The sequence below is a fragment of the Equus przewalskii genome, chromosome 2 (genome assembly GCF_037783145.1).
Source record: "Equus przewalskii isolate Varuska chromosome 2, EquPr2, whole genome shotgun sequence".
Classification (NCBI taxonomy): domain Eukaryota; kingdom Metazoa; phylum Chordata; class Mammalia; order Perissodactyla; family Equidae; genus Equus; species Equus przewalskii.
The window spans coordinates 75,993,196-76,015,069 of NC_091832.1; the positions used below are offsets into that span (position 1 = coordinate 75,993,196).

The 21,874-nt window shown below is 36.6% G+C and overlaps 1 protein-coding gene across 8 annotated transcripts in view; it reads right to left on the bottom strand.

Moving 5' to 3' along the window:
- Window positions 1-2,707: 2,707 nt before the first annotated feature.
- The window catches only part of TMEM144 (transmembrane protein 144), an 85,848-nt gene continuing 66,681 nt past the window's right edge, over window positions 2,708-21,874 (bottom strand). For 5 of the 8 annotated variants that reach the window (XM_070608805.1, XM_070608804.1, XM_070608806.1 and 2 more), the window contains one exon: window positions 16,703-17,499. In XM_070608805.1, the coding sequence (XP_070464906.1) occupies window positions 17,380-17,499 (120 nt within the window). In that variant the 3' untranslated portion in view covers window positions 16,703-17,379. Of the gene's footprint in view, window positions 2,811-15,360; window positions 15,531-16,702; window positions 17,500-21,874 lie in introns of those variants that run through there. The other 3 variants (XR_011537074.1, XR_011537073.1, XR_011537075.1) reach the window with 3 other exon arrangements.

The following is a 21,874-nucleotide window of genomic DNA, read 5'->3' on the forward strand; positions in this document are numbered from 1 at the left end:
AAATCCTATTTTAAATCTCCCATTAGCTTAGTAATATACATTTTTTTGTGTGTTGCGATTTATCAAGGGAGAAAAACGGCACAGCTTATTTTTTTCCATCACTTAAAGAGTTCAGGTCATTCTGTATTTAGAAAATAAGTTAAAGTTACAAGGACAGTTAAATATAATTCTTTTTGGCTTCTAAAGTAATTGACAGCTCCAATTTATTCTACATTAATATGCACAAAACAATCTACCAACTTAATAAATCTTCAATAATTAAAAGTGACGGGTAAGATTTGCTTGTTCCATTTATATTTGTTGCTGAAACATCTATTTTCACAAGCATGTTTCTATGGGTGACTAATACTTTGAAACTTTTTAAAAGTATAATTATGCTAATGTGGTTCAAGGCATCTTTGACATCTGTGTAGACATACACGGGAGTAGATTAGCTTTGTGAGTGAGTATTTTTGGCAAAGGAAAATCTGAGGTTTTCCCAAAATGCATTTTCAAATTTCACGAGCTTACTCCTGACTTTGATGATGGAAATACATGTGAAAATCTTGACTTCGTGCTCCTGTGACTGTCTTAACTAAGTGCAGGCCACTTGATTCTCCCTGACTTCTGCTCAGCCTAAGATTCCAGGACGATGCGGGGCTTCATGAGTCCTGGAGCAGGTCTCAGTGGGTCCTCATCGCATCTGCCTTCCTGCTGATGCAGCTCTGACCATATTCTCTAATAACTGGATTTCTTCCTTAAGAATAGAAACCCGCCAGGTCTGCTATCTGGATATTTCTCTTATCTCCAGTGCTGAATCTCTTCTTTATTTCCTCTTCCATCACAAAACTAATATAACTTTCAATAAATTTAGACTAAACCATCATTTAAAAATATTTTGGCAGATTTCAGTGTGAAAAACTTATTATCTCTGAATTCTAGGGCAAATACGAAAGCTTTCACGTGTAGAGGAAGAAAGACCTTTTCTTCTACCCTCCTAGGTTTGATAGCGAGGTCCATGAAATAAACTGAAAAATAGGTATATTAACGGGAGAAAAGGCATACAAGTTCATTAACTTTTAATATTACATGGACGGGGTGTCACAGGAAAACAAATGTGAATATCCAAAAAAACAGGGAAATTTGGGAGTTTGTTTACCATTTTAATAGGGGAGGGGAGAAGGGATGTCGACCATTGAGTTCCTTCTGGACAACCTGTTTTTAGGCAGATGAGGGGAGTTCAGAGAAAGTGTCTGTCTGCATCTGCTATTTTTCAAATGCTTTCAGCTCAAAATAATCAATATACCAAAGTGGCATATTTTGGACTGGCGTGTCCTGAAATCCTTCACATACTATGAATATACATGAAAAAAAATCTATCATTAATGGTATGTTTTGGCTGGAGGGATTTAGATATAGTAGAGTCCAATTTCCTCACGTTAAGATTTGCAGATGAAGTGGAGATGCATCTTTATTCAATAACTCACCAACTCTTAATCTCTTTTGAATGAAATGTAAAGGAACCCACCCCCAAGGTCAACATCAAGATATGACTTGGCCTCCTCTCAAGCTGGTTGGTTTACAGTGTAACATTTCACCTACTTAATCCACATTTTCTTCTCCATTGTTCTTCTCTGTTCACGTCTAATCAATAGCTAGTTAATTTCAATGACAGTTTTACTAATCTTGCTTACCAATAATTTTAGTCTTTTTCTGTATTTTGGAAACATTTGCTATTTTTTTTCTTAATTCTACCTCAATCTTCTAAACTTCGGAATAAGAAGCATTGCGGGGAAAGGGAGTTAGTTTAAGCTTTGCTTTCTTGCTTCTTTGATTGATTGCAATTGAGGTGATTTATAGATTAATTTAAAAAATTTAAATTAGGATAACTTCAACTCAACATATAAAAGATCTGAAGACAATATACCCACCTTAAAAAAAAACTGAAGACAGCTGAACACAAAATTCTGATAGCTATACCCCATTTTTTTGAAAATCTGATGAAAATCAAAATAAATCATGTTTGTTCTTTCTAATATCTATTTTTAGACCATATTAAATAAATAAAAATTTATGGAAATAAAACAATTGATGAGAATGTTTAAAATGGGAAAATATAGCAACTGCACACACTGTTATTGACAAAACATTTAAGATGTCAAATTATTACTGAAGTAATACAAAGGATTTGTAAAGAATTTGGCCTTAGAACAATGAAAAGGAGTAACATGCATTGTTCTAAAAGCCAAAAATTCAGCAGGATTTTAAGGATATTTTTGAAAACATTAAAGTTTAAAATGTAGCCTGTCTTTCAGCCTTATTCCTCCCCCCAAATAGTTGGCATATATTTGTCTCTAATTTCTAGCCAGAGGACAATTGCTTGTCTTCAGACTTTGCCCCAGCTTCTACGTAATTATTGCCAAACATAATGAAGCCCAGCTCATTATCCATAATGTATTCTACTCTTTGTCAAGTGTTCCCATAGTGTATTGATAGTTTTATTGGCCTGTCTAAATGTTGACATACAGCTTGCTTTTCACTCAAATTACTGAGAATAAAATTTTTAAAATATAAGACTTCTTTCCACCTAACAGTGTCTTTTCTAACACTCTGCAAACATTAGAGCTACTTCTGTGAACAGTTTAGTATTTATCATCAGTGATGTTTTTGCAGAAACCAAATTACTTGGATCGGTTTGGTTATGTTAAAAAACAAAATTCAACTGAGTAAACTCAAAGGTCTAATTGGCTTTATTAAATGATTCATGAATCAGGCAGCATTCCATCAGGAAGTAGAAAGGAGCTCCCAGGGGCTTTACACGATGGCAGGAGCTGGGAGGGATAAGAAAGTTATTAGCATAAGGAAAGAAAGGGTTGTTTCAGGAGGCAAGGTCACCTTCCTTAGGGGGAGGGCAGAGGGGTTTTATTATGCAAATTACCTCACTAGTGCAGATCAAGAAATTTCAGACTGATTGGTTTAAAATGTCACTCCTGGGAGAGGCTAAAACTGCAATTAGGTTAGGTATGAAGTCTTGGTGGGGCTTAGCACAAGTGACTCCATTTTGGGCTTGTTTCTTTTTCACAGTTCTAATCATACAAAGTTAAAAGGAAAATAATCTTTTATATTACACTAAAAATCATATACTTCGCCGAAGTGAGCACTACACATTGTAGTGAATTTTAGATCAGTAGGCCACATTTCTAAACAAAAAGAGAGAAGTATAGGAAAGTATCATAAGGAAATATTGGGTAATAGTCTCTCCAATGTCCAATTACTTCTAAATTAAAGCTATACTAATTCTTTCAGACCAATGCAATGCTCTGAATCAAGATTCAGCAATTGGTGGCTCTGAATATCAGCAGAGAAGTGCTTTTCTCTGTCATCAACTGTCAGGACTCAGGAAGAGAAAAGAAAGAGAGATAATATATACACCTATAATCAAGAACAGTAGGTGGTGGAGGTAAGAAAAAAAGAATATAAAACCTAGAGGAGTTGGTTAGAATGTTACTGAAATTGCCTAAGAGGCCACAGAGAGGCGTGAATGGCATTGGCTTCTTGTCTTCAAATGAGTTGATACTTTTCTAGCATGCAACGATTAATGTATTTCTATATGTGTCTAATAGTGTCTGCAAGTATTTTTGCCATAGGTAAAAATACAAATGCTGAAAAAATATGCATTTTCATTTTTCAAAAATCAACACATTTATTAAACATCTATTATATTCTGTTAACCACAAAATGCATAAGAAGGACGGTCCCTGTCCTGAAAGTCTCCTAGTCTAGAAGTCTGTCATCTTCGCACACAACTAATCCATACTGTGGGTAAGTACCAGATAGGTGGAGGGAATGAAGCGTTGCTGGAAGGGCAATTAATTCCCTCTGTAGAGCCTGGGGAGCGTTTTCTTCAGAAAAAATATTCTATTTGCAATTGTCCTTGAAGACTGAATTGAATTATGCCAAATAGAAAGGAAACTCCAGGCCAAAGCAGCAGCCATAATAATAGTCTGTTGGTGTTGAAATATTGTTTTCTTTTCCTTTCATATACTCTAAACCAAGGTTCCAAATTCAAATGCCCACAGAATCTTCAAGGTAGCATAACCAGGGACACCTACCCAAAGAATTTAAAAGTTTCGTTAAATTATACTTTGAAAAGAACATTATATCCGTACAATAAATGGAAAACTGTTATCATGTGTCATAAATAGAAAGTAACAGTAAAAATAAACATAAAGAAAACAAAAACAATTTAAGTAAATTTTATCTTCAAATAAAACAATAAAATGTAAATAACACTAAATCTAATCAATTTATAAAATGCATGCTAGAATAAGAATGGACTTATTTAAACTCTCACTAATAAAAGGCTATTCAGCTTAATGTTTCTTAATTTCACAGGAGAATTATACTCAACTCCGTTAGACAATTCCAGGTTTTAAAAATATTAACTAGCACAGAGAATCTAGGCTCACATTACAACCAAATTAAAATTCTTCGATGATTTTTATTTAAAAATTTTTGTTTCAAGAAGCTTGCTGAAGAGTGGTCCATAATGCAATATTCTGAAATTATCAATTTATTTGCTGCTGCTTTTTTTTTTTTTTGAGGAAGATTAGCCCTGAGCTAACATCTGCTGCCAATCCCCCTCCTTTTGCTGAGGAAGACTGGCACGGAGCTAACATCTGTGCCCATCTTCCTCTACTTTATGTGTGGGATGCCTACCACAGCATGGCTTGCCAAACTCTGTGTACGTTCACACCTGGGATCTGAACTGGCGAAACCCGGGCCACCGAAGCAGAACATGCGCACTTAACCACTGCGCCACCAGGCCGGCCCCTGAAATTATCAATTTATTTGGTAATGTCCTGAAAGATGATAGAAAAAATTTTACCATTCTACTCACTGCTGCCTTCCGAGTAAGGAAAAAATTTATAAAGATCTTTTATTGTCTTTTTAGTATTTCTTTATAATATTCAAAATGTTTTTAAGCAGTTCCTTATAGTTATTCATGACCAGCTCATTTAAAAACCAGAAAGAATCCACCAGAACATCATGAGGAAGTGTCCATAGTTCCTATTTTTTATCATCACATTCACTTTGTACTGCTCATAGGAAATTGACGCACTCTAAATTTTGGTTGGTCAACAGTGAAAATAGTTCTCCAAAATCTGTTGCTAGACCACGGAAGTCCCAATCGAGCTTGTGACCTCTCAAGTGGAATGTTTTGCCCAGAAAATCTTGAATGTCTTGATACTTCAGCAGATCAGTGAGGACTTTCTGTGCAAAAAGCCAGGAAGGAACAATACTGTGTGTAGATACTGCCCATAACTATAAAAAGTAGAGGCCTATGTACAAACACGATTGGCAATTCTAATAACACTATAAAGAAACTAAATATTTTTCTTACAATTTCATGGCTATTTGGGTGGTGAGGGCTATCCGTTATGGACTAGGCTAAGCAGCTTTGGTTTCCAGTGAAAAAGCTTGTATGTGTGAATCAAGCCTCATTTTATTGTGGTTTTAGTATTATTTTCTATATACTATTCTACTTTCAAATAGTCGTGGTCAAAAGTTCAATTACTGAAAATTGCACATGTTCACATAGTATGAATAAGGAGTATTACCACAATATATATTACCATTTTATATGTCTACTTGTATTTATATTATTTGTCTGTCTATTCATCTATGATCTATATTTTTAATATCTACATTTATTTATATTATGCATTTCTGGATCAAAGTAGATTATTATTACTTAGAGCAATAACTGCATCAAAACCCTTTGTACTAATTCTTTCCCTTTCTATGGCAACGTGGTAAGAGCTGGATGGGCAACCACATGTGCAAAGGAATTTTTTTCATTACAGGAAGGGAACCTCAAAATTAGGAATCTGAGAGCTTATATAGGAGAAGGCCATCTACCCCGTCTCTCTGGAGAGACAAAGAGAAACCCAATCTTCCTAATGTAAACCAATTCCATTGGAGAAGAAAAGGGAAAGGTATCTAGGCTCTTGCCCATTAGAATAGAAATAAATACCTCCAGAGGGGAGATTAGTATTTCAGAGTTTATAATCGAGTCTTCATATATATATATATATATGTTATTTATATGGAAATAAATGAAAGATTGGCATTTTGGCATTTTTTCCAGAGAATCATAGAATGTTAAGTCTCTCTAGTTGTTTAGAAATTACCTTTGCTTACAAATAGCCTCAAGGGTTGCGCAGGTTGGGAGAACAGAGCCTCATCACGCCTCCTAATGAGTATTCTCCAATAACCATGCATGAAGAAGGACTTCATATTTCTGTCGGCGTGCATGGTTTCTTCTTTGCTGATTCTGATTTCCACTCAGGTCACATCTGTTTGCCACCCATTACTAGTGTGCTTGATTTAAACTGTGCAGATTTGGTCACACTCTGTTTTCTGTACCCTGGTCTAGTGTGTTCTGTCCAGTGACTGAGACATTCGCACCTAGAGTATTTGCACCTTGAGTATTGTACCTTGAGTAGTTCTGGTCTAGTGTGTTCCGTCCAGTGCCTGAGGCACTCGCACCTTGAGTATTTGCAGTAGGAGACTGAAGGCTACTCAGTCATGAGCTCTCCAAGCTACTTTCAAAGATCTCACTTCTTTTTTTGAGGCTTATCCCTCTGCTGATAAGTCCGCTGTCTTCTGTTCACAGAGTTTCTTGCCTCGATACCAGCCATTGGGTTTCTCATTAATTAATTAATACATCAAAGGCTAAAAGAAGAAAATGTTCTCGCTTATAAGACTGAAAAAGTTCAAAGGCATGGTTTGTGTGTAGGAGCAGGTGGCAAATGCGGTTAAAGCAGCTGCAGAGGTGGGTGCAAGTGATAATGGAGACCATTATTAGCTACAGTTTGGGAGAACGTTTCCAGAGAAAACGCTAAGTATTTTTTACCTGTGACTTTGAAATTTAAAAAATGCCTTTCTCTTTGTGCTTCAGTCTTTTCCACAGCCCGCTCTTCTTTTCTCTTTTTCATATAAGTGGTGAAGGAGAAGAACGAAACTATTAAATGAATATTATGAATATAACTAATCTGATTTCACTCCTGCCGCTCCTTCAAAACAAAACTCCTTTGAAACTGCTCTTCCTCACATTCCTAATCCTGCAATCAGCGAAACTCTTTCAGTATGCTCTCAACACGGAGGAGGTTTGTCTGATAGGCTGCCTGAACAGCCAGCTGCAAGGCAATTTGGGTAGATTTAGTGGTAATTAACATCAGTTGAGAGAATATAATGAGATTGTAGACAGAATTTGACTTTTCTTTCTTTGACGTAAAGTAGGGGTATAGGTGAAGATGAACCCATGGGGAGGGAAAAATCAATACGTTAACATTTATCAAATACTTACTAAATGCCAGGTAATATGAGGTAGGTTATTTTAGCCAAAGCTTGACCATGACACTGAGGAATGCACCAAAAACTATGAAGGAAGAGAAATAGGACTGCCTTCTGAGAACTAACCTACAAAATCAAATGTTTTTCCAAAAAGGGGTCTTAGGCCTGCAAGACTTGGTTATAAAATAATTGAACGTTAATATGCCTTTTTTATATATTATATCAATCTAAAGGGAAGCTGATTAGTAATGGAGGCTTAGAGAAAGACAGAAAGTGGAGGCAAATGTTGAGAATGCCCATCCAAGTATGAATCAGCAAGCTTCCAGACTGGCTGGAGTATTACGGAATATTATATTGTGAGGGATCAGAATTGGCCACCCCAAAATGTATCTCTTTGGCTTTATTATTTTTAAGAACAAAAGACTCTGAAAGAAACTTTTACCTCTCCCCAAATGAATAAAAGAATTTTAAAGAGAAGGGCCTGTTCCAGGAAGCAGCTAATTCCATGAGATAACTGTAATGTAATCTAAAACGTGTTTCTCGGGTCACATTGTTTGTTGTTGGCCCACTTACATTTCCATCTCCATGTAAATTGCCTTCTACCCCCTTGAAGTCCCAAACCACCACCCTCAACATCCTGCTTTGTCTTTAGCTGAAGATGGTATTTAAGCTGGCAGCTCGGCCATTTTGGTGAGTTATCCAGGTTCCTGGGTTTCTCTCATGTATACACGTTATAAAGCTTTGTTTGACTTTCTCCTGTTATTCTGTCTCATTTGAATTCAATTCTCATAGCCCAGCCAGAAGGACCTAGAGAGGGTAGAGGAATTCTCTTCCTCCCCTACAATGTCAATATGACAAAGATGGCTATAGGAGAGGAAAGACTTGTCCTCTATCTGCTTAAATTCTGTGGCTGAGCCTTAGAATTTAGCTGACGAAAGACATTAATAGGAGAAAAGCATGCAAATTTTATCTGATGTTAATACTTTTACATACACAATGAGGCTCTCACATATCAAAAATGAAGACCCAGAGAAAGTTTTTATACCATTTTAACAAAAAACATGTGGAGATGTGACAACATGATGGAAAAAGTGGGTTGTGCTAGGACAGTAAATTGTGGGAAAGTGACTAGGAAATATACAGGAGAAACTAATAGAAGAGAAGGATCATTTTGGCAGATTTGTTTGTACAGATTCATCTTGGTGTCAACTCTCCATCTCCAGCGATAAGAATGTTTTTCTCTTCTTGGTACAGGGAGGGCACGTTTCTCACAGGAAATTTATGTCCCGCTTTTAGGTAGAAAAGAGAAGATCAGAGGGCCCTTCCTGCATATGCTGTTTCTCAATTGCCTTAGGCTCAAAAGAATCACTATTCCAAAGTGGCATATTTTGGGGTGGTATGTTCTGATCCCTCTCATAGCCATACGGTGAAGAAAGATACATCCAGTTATGTCATACACCCAAATCAAATAACTAACTTGCCTTGTTCTGATTCCTCACTCAGCAGGAAGCTTCTGCTCAGTTGGCTTTCCATGTAGCTCACTATCAGGGACAGGATGTAGCAGAGTGGTTCACGTGATAGAGAGCTCTCATTAAAATGAATGTACAACAATTTGTTCTTGTCTTTTCTGTGTTTTGATAGCTCGATTCAGAATTGCTGAGGCCAGTCTACTATGGGGTCCCCACGATTTTTAATTTCTGAGCTTTCAGGATTGAAGTCCAGAGCCCAACTGGTAGAATCACTGAGATCAATGGCACTTGTGGACACCTGATGGGGCAGCTAGCACAAGCATTGACCTGGTGACACCCTCTTTACTTATTCATTTATATTTAATTTTTTATTGAGGTAACATTGGTTTATAACATTATATAAATTTCAGGTGTACATGATTATATTTTGACTTCTCTGTAGACCACATTGTGTTCACCACCAAAAGTCTAGTTGCCATTTGTCACCGTATAAATGTGCCCTTTTTCCCCTTCCACCCTCCGCCTCAGCTACAGAAGTTCAAGGAGTGAATTAAATTTTCTTTTATTCATTCTTTTATTCATTCATTCCTTGAACTTCTATAGGTATTATTTTTCCATTTTACAAATGAAGAGGAAACTGAATCTTAGAAGGCATAATATTCCAAAGTTTACTCAGACAAGTGGCTCTGCTAGAATCTAACCCAGGTCTAAAAAAATTCCACAGCCTGTGCTTCTCAGTCACTACATTGTACCCTTTCATGAGCCTAATGAGGTATCTCGAAGCAGTAAGCAGCCCAAAGTCACTACAAATTATTATTCCATGTGGCCAGCTTTGTCACACATGATTGTTGACCCTTCATCTAGAATAAGAAAACCTCAGTTGCTATATATTATAAAACAAACAAATAAAAGTAAATATCCATCAGAGAAAATAGAATATATAAAAATCCTAAACAATATAAACACAAGTGCTATGATTTCATGTGTGTTAAGCAGCAAAGATATACTCTTAGAATATTAATTTGACTACTTACGCTTACATTTTCTAGGGTAATAAAGTAAGTAAAGCCTTTCTCTTAAGTATACTTGATTAGAGCAATTAGAACATAATAATGAGCAGTTAACATTATAGCACGTTAGTTTACATCATAATTCTTTCGTGTTATCTCCCTTGTTCCTGTAAATAACTATGTGCTGGGTAGGGCTGGCATTTTTTAATTTTCATTTTACATTGTGAAAACTGAGTTTTAGATTGTCAGAAATGGTTCTCAGACCCTTTAAAAAATCCTGGATGTGCATTCTGGCACAAGGCAGTCAGAAAAAATTGTTTTGCATTCTGACAGGTACATTATCTTTCTTCTATTGTGACTTTGACATGCTTCTGACATTACTTCATTATCCTAGCTGTCATTGCTTTTTGCTTTGTCCCTGCAACCTGATTAACCCTATCTGGGATTTGGCCTTTTTCTGAATTCATCCTTGTTGTAATGACTGCTGATACCATTTTGTCTTCTGCACTCCCAGCTTAAGCACTCATCCTCTGCCTCTTTGTGTGACAAGTCTCTGGAACTTTGTCATTCCCACTTCTGTTGTCTTCAGTACTCTGGCAAATAGCATGTTTTCATAATAGCTGAAGAAACCAAGGCTCAGAGAGGTTAATTAAATTATCTAGTACTACACTACTAGTAGGTGTCAGGATTGGAATTTTAATTTTTGCCTCTCTGACATCAAACTGTATATTCTTCCTATTAGCTGTACTACAAATTATAGTTATGTTCAAAGTCTTGAACGTGAGTATCTGCACGATGCTTTGTATTAATTCTAATAATGATGCTCCAGAGCCCAAGATAAACCTCACCTGTGACTTTTCCATGTTAAAGACAGAGAACAGTGGAGTTTAGTAAATTGTCAAAACGAGACTCTAAAGTGGACCCAAGGATCATTTACATTCTTACTTCTTGTTCCCCATCGACTAGTTGTTCCATCAACTAGAAGTCAGAATATCATCACAACGCGGATTATTTTAAAATTTACCTAACACAGTTGAATGAAGAACATGTCGCAGAGGCAGTCCCGCTCCTAAAGGAAGGTGTGATTACAGTGAAACAAGCTGTTTGCAAATAAGTCATGTTAATTTCCCCTGACACTTTAATATTTCCTTTTGTAAATCATTTAAATTTTGAAAATGTTAGCAGTACCACTTTTGCAATTATATATTAAAGAAAAGTAGATATCTCTTCAAATATTTGTTCCACTCAAAACACGTTTGATCCCATCTGAGAACTTTGATTCCCTTTGTGATTGGCTTCCTATTGAGTCAAATTAGTGTAGATTAATTTTGTGCTTTGGAAAACTATAGATTAAAGTGTCAGTGAATACGTTATTCTAATCACTAAACACACATTTCACAGAAGAAAGGCCACAGCTTTAATAAAACAATGCCTTGAGAGTAATGCTTTTAAATGTTTAACAAACACAACTTTCATAAATCACGCAGAGCAAAATTCCTGAGCAGGGCAGCTAACACAATGCCCGCTTCTAACTGCCTCACCCAGGAGAACTAAACAAGGCCATTCTTTGGCCAAGCTTGGAAGTCTTTTAGATTTGTTTTTTGTGAAGACAAAGACTTTAGGAAATGATTTGATGGCCAGCTCTGCTCCTGTGCTGGTTGACTGCCTTTCTTGTAGTGAGTTTTCTCATTCATAAACAATACTCACTTTTAGCTGGGGGTTTGATGGTAAGCCTCTTAATTCTAAGTTGTGAAATAAAAGGTTTGCCCTTTATTAAAGGCATTTCAGGCAATAGTGTATTGTATTTGATTTTATTAAGTACAATAGATGTTATGTACCCATAGTGATTATATACCAACAGGTAAGTTAAAGCAGTGGTTAAAAGCACGGATTCTGGAGGGAGACTAGCTGGGCGTGAATTCTGTCTGGCACTTATTAACCGTATGTCCCTAGGCAAGCTACCTCTTTGTGCCTCAGTTGTTTAATCTGTAAAATGGAGAAACTGACAGTACCTATGTTGTAGGTTTATTGTCACAATTGTGTATTAACATGTGAAAAGCATTTGGGACATAAATTGGTACATGGTAAGCACTCAAAAAGTGTTAGTTACTGTTATAGATGAATATGCTAGGTTAACATGGACACTTGAATTGAAAAATCAACAAAAACGTATTGAGTACGTACTAGATATACTAAGCTGGCCTCACACTATGTAGTTTGCCCCTCAATCTTGTTTGTTTCCCTCTTGCTTATGGATTTAGTAGGCCAAGGATGAAGCCTAGGCTGACCCATTCCCTAAGATGAGTAAATTGCTTGGAACTGTGATGTCAAATACGACAATGACTAGCCACACGTGGCTATTAAAATTAAAATTTATATTAATTGACATGGAATAAAATTTAAAAATTCAGTTCCTCAGTCACACTAGCCATGTTTCGAGTGCTCAATAGCCACATTTGGCTGGTGTCTACCATACTGAGTGCTGCAGATACAGAATATTTCCTATTTTGCAGAAAGTTCTATTGCCTAGTGCCGATGGAGAGTTTGGTAGTGTTATCTCTTTTGCTCCGTCTTAACATATAGCAAATATAAACACCTTCTAACTTACCAATGAGATGCATTCTGCAAGTTCATTTGCAAATTGGTGGGAACTTTGAATAAAACTCCCTATGGACCAATTATATTAAGATTGTGGCAACATAAGGCATTTGAAGAGACAAACGACTAACAAACATAAGAAAATGTTCAAGCTTATTAGAAATGGAAATTATAACAATGAGCTTAGTTTTGATTATCCAACTGGAAAGATTAAAATAGTGGTCAGGTACAATGCTGTTAAGTGTGTATTGAGGCAAATTCTTGTGGCTCTTTGGTCAAACTTATCTGTAAAACAATTTGGCAATACATATTAAAAGTCCTAAAATTGTTTGCACTCTTTAGCCCTGTAATTCCCCTTCTAGGACTTTAATATAAGAAGATAATCAGAGATGCCTCTAAGATTCAGTACAAAGGTGCCCATGACAGCATTAAGTATAGTAACGCTTAGAAACAACCCAAATGTCTTACAACAGGGACAGGGTTAGGTCAATTATGACTTTGATATATTGGAACACTGTATATCCATTAAAATGTTTTTTGTAGCATGTTTTACAATGTAGGAAATACGTAGAAATAAATGAAAAAATGATATTTAATACTGCCTAATATAATTAAATAACTACAATATCCTTAGGACACACTTGAAAAGAAACTAAAATATTAATAGTGGTAATCTAAGTTTTATGAGATGGTGTGTGATTTCTTTTGTATATTCTTTATGCTTTCAAGTTGTTTACAGTGTGCATGTATTCCTTCTATCATCAAGAAAAAAAAAGAGTATATCAAAACTATTTCCTACAGATTGTTGATAGTGAATCCTGATTTGCTAAGGCTTACTAGTTGGCCCGATGTAATTATCAAGAGTCCCCTTTTTAATTCTCAAAAGTATCCCAGTTCATGTGATAAATAATACGGTCACCATAAGAATAAGTGATTCTTTATTGAAGTAGGGAAGATATACATCATCTCACCTGCTTCTTTTCATATTGGCTTAGCTCAGTACATTCAATATTTCCCCAGGCCGATCATATCAACAGTATTTCTTTGGCTCTGATGGTTGGTCTCTCAGAGAAACTCTAGCTCTAATCTCCCCATACAGTTAACTCACTGACAATCTATTACTAGGAGTCTAGAGATAGCTCACATTTGCTCAAAGACAGTTCTCTTTGCCCTTTTAATTATTGCAGTAAGTTGTATTAGTGAGAAAATAATTGATGCCCCTCTCTACTGAACCAATTCCAGGCACCTCTCTACTCACCTGTCCCTGCGGAATAAATATACTGTTTTCCCTACTGATATCAGGGCTGGCCACGACACTGGCACTGACCAGTGAAAGGTGAATGGGAGTGAAAGTGATGCTATCACTTTAGAACAGAAGTTTTAAGCACCAGCGCCTTGCTCTTCTTTCTCACTTTCATTCTGCCCCAAGAACAGAACGTTCCACATAGAAGATGCCCCTTCAGCTGTGGTCCTCGAATGAAGAGGCTGTGGAACAAAGCCACCCCAAACCTCAAAGCAAGACAGAGACTTTTTTGAGTAAGCCACTGTGATTTTGGGATTATTTGGCAATACAGCATAACCTAGCCTAAAGTGAATGATAGTTTTCGGTATTTTTCATTTTCTTTCTCTTCTATACCGGCTCTCTCTCGTGGTCAGCCTCTGATGCCATGAAAGGCACATATGGTTTTGAAAAGCCATTGATATGCTGGATCAGCTGATGCTGCAACACTGGAAATTGCTATAACAATGCAAATGTCTTGCCTCATATCTTCTGAGCCTGAAGCAGTGCTGTTGTAAAAGCTGAGCTGTAGTGGATGCATGCTGTTTTTGTCTGATGTGCCTCCTCCCTCCTTTGCGAAGTGGCCTTCCTTTCCTTCAATCATGTTGTTCTGTTGGAGGTGCCACTCATGGATTCCTGCCTCCTCACACGGGAGTCAACACGTGACCTATGCCCACTCATTCACGGTATTCCATTCCCCTAGGTCCAGTGATTGCCTCAAGGGGGACATGTGGCTAAAGTCTTCTCTTTGGGGACTCTTCAGTTTCTAGCTGATGTAGAAGATGCTTTTCTTACTAGCTGTTGGAGCTAGAACGGCAGGTAGCTGGAGCTGCTCGTGAAGTTTTACTACCATGTGGAGATTGCCTATATGTGGGCAGGGAGGGTAAAACCAAGCCAGGATAAGTGCAGCTGAAAGAGAATCATAGAAAATTTAGGGGGACAGAGTGGAAAGGAGTAAGATGGCAGGAGAGAGGGAGAAAGAGAGACAGAGCATCCACCAATTCTGAACTGAGTCATTCCTGAATACCACTCCACTTACTCTCTTCTTATTTATATAAACCAAGACATTTCTATTTCTCTCAAGCTGGTTTGTGTTGTGTTTTTGTTTCTTGAAATCAAAAGAGACCTAAATAATACATGAACCGTGCTGGGCAAAGCCACGCAGAAGCTATAGTGTTGCTGCACATTTGCCAGTATCATTGACTCTACAAATGCCACAGAGCCTGTGCTTTGTTCAGCTGTAAAGTTGGGGACTATCCTGCTCCCCTCAGCTTTGTGTGGCACAGGTTCCAGAGAAGAGCTGCCCCTCCAGCATCTGACTGGGATTTTAATAGAAAGACTCTTCGTTCTTACTTGGCCCCTTCTCTCCTTCAGGTTCAAGCATATGACTAGAGGAACCAGATCAGAAGATGACTTGAGGGACAAGCTCCGTGTAGTATCCAATCCCAAACTCCCAAGCTATTAATCATAGCTCTTTTCCTTTTTAATTTTTAGCTAATCCCTTTTGAACAGGACACTCATATTTCCTATTTTGTATTTTTCTTTCTCAAAGAGGGGCCTCATATTATTACCTTTACAGCTTCAACCAACAATCCTTTCTTAGGAAGAGTGAGAAACAGAGTGAGGGTAGCCACAGGGAAAGAAGGAAACATTTGCCACAGAAAAGCAAAGTGCAGAAATGTCAGCTTTATTTCATCTGATCTAGACTCTTAATCCAGAGAAGCAGGCTGCTGAACAAAGTCAGAAAAACAAAGAGAATAATACCAGATGAAGAACTATGAGCTACACGCTTTCTCTCTGAGCCATGTCCATCTTGTGCTAGGGTATCTTCTCCCTCTGAAGGAGAAACAACAGAAGATGAAAGGAGATAACCCACTGGGACAGGAACACAGTAGACTTTAGGATTCTGAAAGTGATTACTGGAATTAAAACCATAGCTTACTAGCTCCAGCCTCTCTCCCACAATATTCTTGAGCTAACTGCATATTCAAATATAACAGCCTCGTTAACAATATGATATTCAGACAGGTTCAACATGAGACCTTTCCTTAGATGTTACAGAACAGCAGAAAAGAAGCACGGCAAGTAAATGGCAAATGAAAAATTCACATAAGTGCAGTGATTTCTCCTATATGCAAGGGAATTAGACAATTCTTGGTTTCTAAATATCATTTCCCAGTAAAAGGAACTAGTCTCTTTGAGAAACGATTGATAAAGGTTTGGGTGAGAGGAGGAACCAGGTGAGTGAATGTACTAGAAAGCAAGGAAGTGCACAAAGACTGATGGAGGCATTGAGGGGCTCCTACTTCCCAACTTTGAGGAATTTAAATATCTAAAACAATGTTTACATGGATTTTACCACATGGAACAACAACAACAAAAAGTTTCCAAGTCCGTAGACAAGGAGAAAGGGAGGGAGAGGGATGGTTTATTTTTACAGAGGAAGGCTCGATCAAAAATGTGCAATTCAGGGGACCGGCCCCGTGGCCGAGTGGTTAAGTTCGTGCACTCTGCTTTGGCAGCCCAGGATTTCGCCAGTTCGGATCCAGGGCACGGACATGGCATCGCTCATCAGGCCATGCTGAGGCGGCATCCCACATGCCACAACTAGAAGGACCCACAACTAAAAATACACAGCCATGTACTGGGGGCCTTTGGGGAGAAAAAGGAAAACTAAAATCTTTAAAAATTATATATATATATATATATATACAATTAAAATGGGGCTGGCCCCATGGCCCAGAGATTAAGTTCTTGCACTCTGCTTCAGGGGCCAGGCGTTTTGCTGGTTCAGATCCTAGGCACGGACATGACACCGTTCATCAAGCCACACTGAGGTGGCATCCCACATAGCACAACCAGAGGGACCCACAACTAGAATATACAACTATGTACTGGGGGGGGGCTTTGGGAAGGAAAAAAAAAAGGAAGATTGGCAGCAGTTGTTAGCTCAGGTGGCAATCTTCAAAAAAAATAAATGCTATTAATGACAAAATTACAAAATCACCTTTTTTGCAATCACTGATATAATAATTTATTCAGGCAGGGATCATCGTCATTGCTCTAGCCATTGGGTGAAAGTTAGTTGTTGAATTGAATATTTATATATTCTCAAAGTATTTTTTTAATAATGTACAAATCTAACGAGGACCACCTTAATCAAATGATTAAACTCAGCATCCCTCTTGACATGACACGATGAGAAATATACAATGTTAACTACTTTATTCTGAGAAAAATGTCTAAACTCAACCTATTCGTAAGGAAATATTCAAACAAATCAAAATTATAAGATATTTTATAAGACAACAGTCCCAGATTCTTTAATAAAAAAAAGTCATTATCATTTGAGACAAAAAAATTAGGAAAGGGAACAGATATGAATAAAAAGACACTAAAGAAACATGATAACTAAATTCAATGTGTGAGTCTTGAATCAATTCTGGATCAAAAAAGTGGTAAGCAGCTACAAAGGACATTATTTTAGCAATCTGGGTAATTTAAATATATCAGATATCTATTGCTATGCAACAAACCCAACCCCAGTGGCTTAAAAAATAATCTATTGTTTCTCAGGCTTCTATGGACTGGTTGGGTGGTTCTTGTTGATGTCGCCTGTACTCACTTGAGCAGCTGCAGGGACCGCTGGATGGCTGGGCGCCTCCTTTCACATGCTCTGTTATTCTCAAGGAGGCCAGTCTGGGCTTCCTCTGGTACAGCGGCCTTCCAGGAGGGCAGGACACCAAGTGCATAGGCTTATCTGGTCTCTGCTTGCCGCAGGTTCCCTTGTTGATGTTTCATGACTCTGGAGAGTGGGATGAGAGGTTCATAGGGGCCATTAATGGGATAATCAACCACAGATATATATTAGACAATAGTTTTGGATCAATGTTAAATATTTTGGATGTGTTAATAATACTGTGGTCATGAAGGACAATATCTAATCTTAAGCAGTAAAGGCTGAAGCAGTTAAAGGTAATGTAATGTAATGACTTAAGTCATGATTGGTGGAATTTGCTTTCAGGTACTTTAGGGAGAAAGGAAGGCGGGAGGGAGGGAAGAGAGGGAGAGAGAGAGGAGCAAAGAGAGCAAAGTGTTAACAATTATTAGAGTTAGATGAGAGTATACAGGTGTTTATATTACCATCCTTTCAAATTTTCAAACCTGGGTTTGTTGTACAAATTTTCAATAGGTTTGAAACTTTGCAAAATAAAACTTGGTGGAGTTTAAAAGAACCCCTGGTGACCTTGTAAAAAGCAAGCCCACCCCTTTTCGACCTTTGAGATCCTACACTCAGTAGGTCTCAGATCTGCTTGTGTAACAAAGACTAAGGTGACTCTATGAGTCCATGGTCCATACTTTTAGAAACACTACACTACACTAGAAAAACTAAAATGGGCAAATACACCTTCTAAATTACAAGGAGGACAGAAGGTCAGAAAATACAGATTATATAGAGAGAGAGATGGAAAAAATGGAAGTTATTAAAAATGAAAAGATAACAAAATAAGATGGAAGAATGAAAACCAAATACAGTGTTTATAAGGATAGCTATAAATAGAATAAACTCATTTGTTAAATAAAAAGACTCTTACATTGGATCAAAAAGCAAAACTCAGTTATGTGCTGCTTACAAGCAACTCATGAAAAGTTAAGTGAAAAAAAGGCATTCAAAAGACAAAGGGTGGATTTTATAAAGAAAAATTTTACCTTCTGTAATGAAGATATAACTGGAATAAATCTTTCTGAACTAAGTAATATAACATGAGAATTCAAGAAGTAAACCCACAGTAAATACAAAAGGAAATTAATAGAAAAACAATACTTTCAGGAAACATTAATGGACAGATTAAATTAAAAAATAAATATTTGGTTTAAAGGGTGTGAAAAAGACAATATAAGGTTGATTTAATACGTACATGCTGAATTTAATAACCTGAGAACAGTCATGGCATCTTATTTTCAAGCTTCCATTAATTTACAATTTACAATTGTAAATTGTAATTTACAGTCATTTATAGAATCGATTCTATCTTAGTGCATAAAAACTGCTTCAATAAATTTTAATAAATACAAAGAATATAGATTACATTAATTATATGAAAAACAAAAATTATAAAAATAAAATTTAAAAACTTTAGCCACCTGGAAATTTTTAAATGCTATCTTCATTATTCTTGTGTCAAGTAGGATATTGAAACAGTGCAGAATATCTAGAAAAATGAAAATTAAAACTATAGATATCAAAACTTGTGTGACTTGTCTACAACTATATTCACAGAAAAATTAATAGACTTAAGTACTTAGAAAAAGAAATAGAATAAAACATTGAATTAATAATTTAACTCAGACTAAAAATAAGGAGGATTTAAATGATTGAAATACAAAAGTTAGATAAACAGTAGAATTGATAAATAAAACCAAGAATTAGTACTTTAAAACAATAATAATAAAATAGAAAAACACTCAGTAGCACAACCAAAACACTAAAAAAATGTGCAAGGATATTGAGTGCTCTTGAATAGGAAGAGTTAATATTTGAAAGATGTCAATTGTCCCTGAAGCAAATTTACAAATTCAGGGGCTGGCCTCGTGGTGCAGCAGTTAAGTTTGCATGCTCCGCTTTGGCAGCCCAGGGTTTGCCAGTTCAGATCCCGGATGTGGACCTACACACCACTTATCAAGTCAGGCCTTGGCAGACATCCCACATATAAAACAGAGGAAGATGGGCACTGATATTAGCTCAGGACCAATCTTCCTAAGGAAAAAAAAAAAAGAAAAATAAGGGGATTGGCAGCAGATATTAACTCAGGGCTAATCTTCCTCAAAAAAAAAAAATTACAAATTCAGATGCTATCCAATCAAAATACCAACAGATGTGTTGTTGCTGTTGTGTTTGTTTGCTTCAAACTTGATAGACTTAATCTAAATTCATCTTGAAAAGTAAACATTTAAGAATAGCCTGGAATAACATGAAAGAGAAGAGTAATAATAGTGGGCAAGCTAAATAATTTTAAGATACATCATTAAGACACAGTAATTACGATCCTATGGTTCTGGTACAAAAAATGATTCTGTAATCCAGAGATCGATTCAAGTGCCTACAGGAATCTGGCATACATTTAAAACATTTCAGACACTGAAGAAAAGCAGAATTATTCAACAAATAGTACTGGAATAGCTTACGAGGTGTTTGAAAAAAGAATATAGGTAAATCTTCGCTCCTTACTCTAAAATTAACTCCACATGGATTAAAAATTTAAACATAAAACATAAAAGTAAAAGTGTTAGAAAAAATAATAGAGATTAAAAAAATTATTATTGAGAGTGTGACCAAAGTCTGTTAAAGGGAACATTGGATACACTTCACCATATAAGGATTAAATGTATGATAATCATCAACAAAAACAAAATAAAAAGTAAGCTGGGAAAAATATTTACCAAAAATTACACCACAGGCAAAGGGGTTAATTCCTTTAATATACAAAGGGATCCTATGAATTATAATTTTAAATCCCAAAACTTCATAGAAAAAATTGTCAAGAGATATGCAAAAGAAGAAAAGTCATAAGAAAGGCAATACACGTAGAAACCAATTGATCCATTCTGCTCACAAACTCACACACACTTAGACACACTTACATGCTTAGATGCCGTTTTAATCACATCACATTGGGAGATAATTAAGAAACTAATAAACATTATTTTGGCAAGTATGGAGAATCTAGTAGCAGGGTGAAAATTTAGTCACAACTTTGGCAGAGCTTTATGGCAATATCTACCAAAATTTAAAATGTGTATCTATCTCGTAATGCAATAATTGAACTAGGAATATGCCTTGTAAACATGTACACATAAGTGCATAAAAATACATATGCAAAGTTATTAATGGCAGCATTTTATTTATTTATTAACATACAGCAAATACCCTAAAGACCTCATGTGTATGTGTGTGTAAGAGAGAAATTGAGAGATTGGGAGAGAATGAATCAAGGTGCTATTTAATTTTCAGTGTTTTCATTGTTTTTAAAACAAACTTGTTTTATTGATAAACAAATCAACCTACTTAAACAAAATCTATGTCCATTCCAGGGAGAATTTAGATGGACATCCTAAGCTACACTTAAAAAAAGAACCACATTTAAATTCGGGCCGAGTGGTTAGGTTCACGCGCTGTGCTTCTGTGGCCCAGGGTTTCTCGGGTTCAAATCCTGGGCGCCGACATGGCACTGCTCATTAAGCCATGCTTGGGCGGCATCCCACATGCCACAACTGGAAGGACCCACAACTAGAAATATACAGCTATGTACCGGGGGCCTTTGGGGAGGAAAAAGGAAAAAAATAAAATCTTTAAAAAAAAAAAAAGAGAACCAGAATCTTGTTCTTTAAAGAACTTTTTAATGTAGTTTTAAACTCCGAGCGACATGAATAGCAATTTATGTTGATTAGCTTCTCTCTCTCTTGGGCAAGTAAACTGCGTAAGAATGCACCATTTTGGCCCTGCTGGATATCCCAGAGCCTTTTCTGAAAAGCTTGCCTGAATGAACAGTAAGTCAAACAGTTGGGGCTGCAGAACCCAGTAAAAATCACACAAGAGCTTAGGAAAATTACGTTTTCTTCCTTTGATTTATGATCTTGAAACATTTTTTCAGGAGGATAAATCAATCCCGCAAAGCATCGAAGTTAAGCAATAATTAGACATTTAGAATTTTTGCAACAGCCATAGAAAAGAGATCCACATGTACATAAAATAGCGCAGCATGGAGAGAGAGCCTGGTTTCTGCCAAAAAACCCCTCCTACATCAAAGTGCCCATACCAAGTTGCCTTCCCAAATTCCCCTCCCAATAAAATGCACAAAAATCTATTGGAATACATTGTGAGATTTAGTTTGATAGATATTTTCGTAACACATATTTAAGAAATATGTCACATTTCCATATTAAAGTTGATGGTTTTATTACCAAGACAACACATATAAGTGCTTTTAAATTTCACCTGAGGGTCTCAATAGAAAGCCTCACAATGAAGATAAGTGAAGAGACAGGACTCTAAATGATTTTTGTTGTGTAAATGAAGATTCCGGAAAATATTTCAGCTTATGATTCGAGCATGTTAGACGTGTCCAACTTTCCTATCTCTGTGGAATTTGTTTCACGGTAATTTTCCACTAGGCATTTCA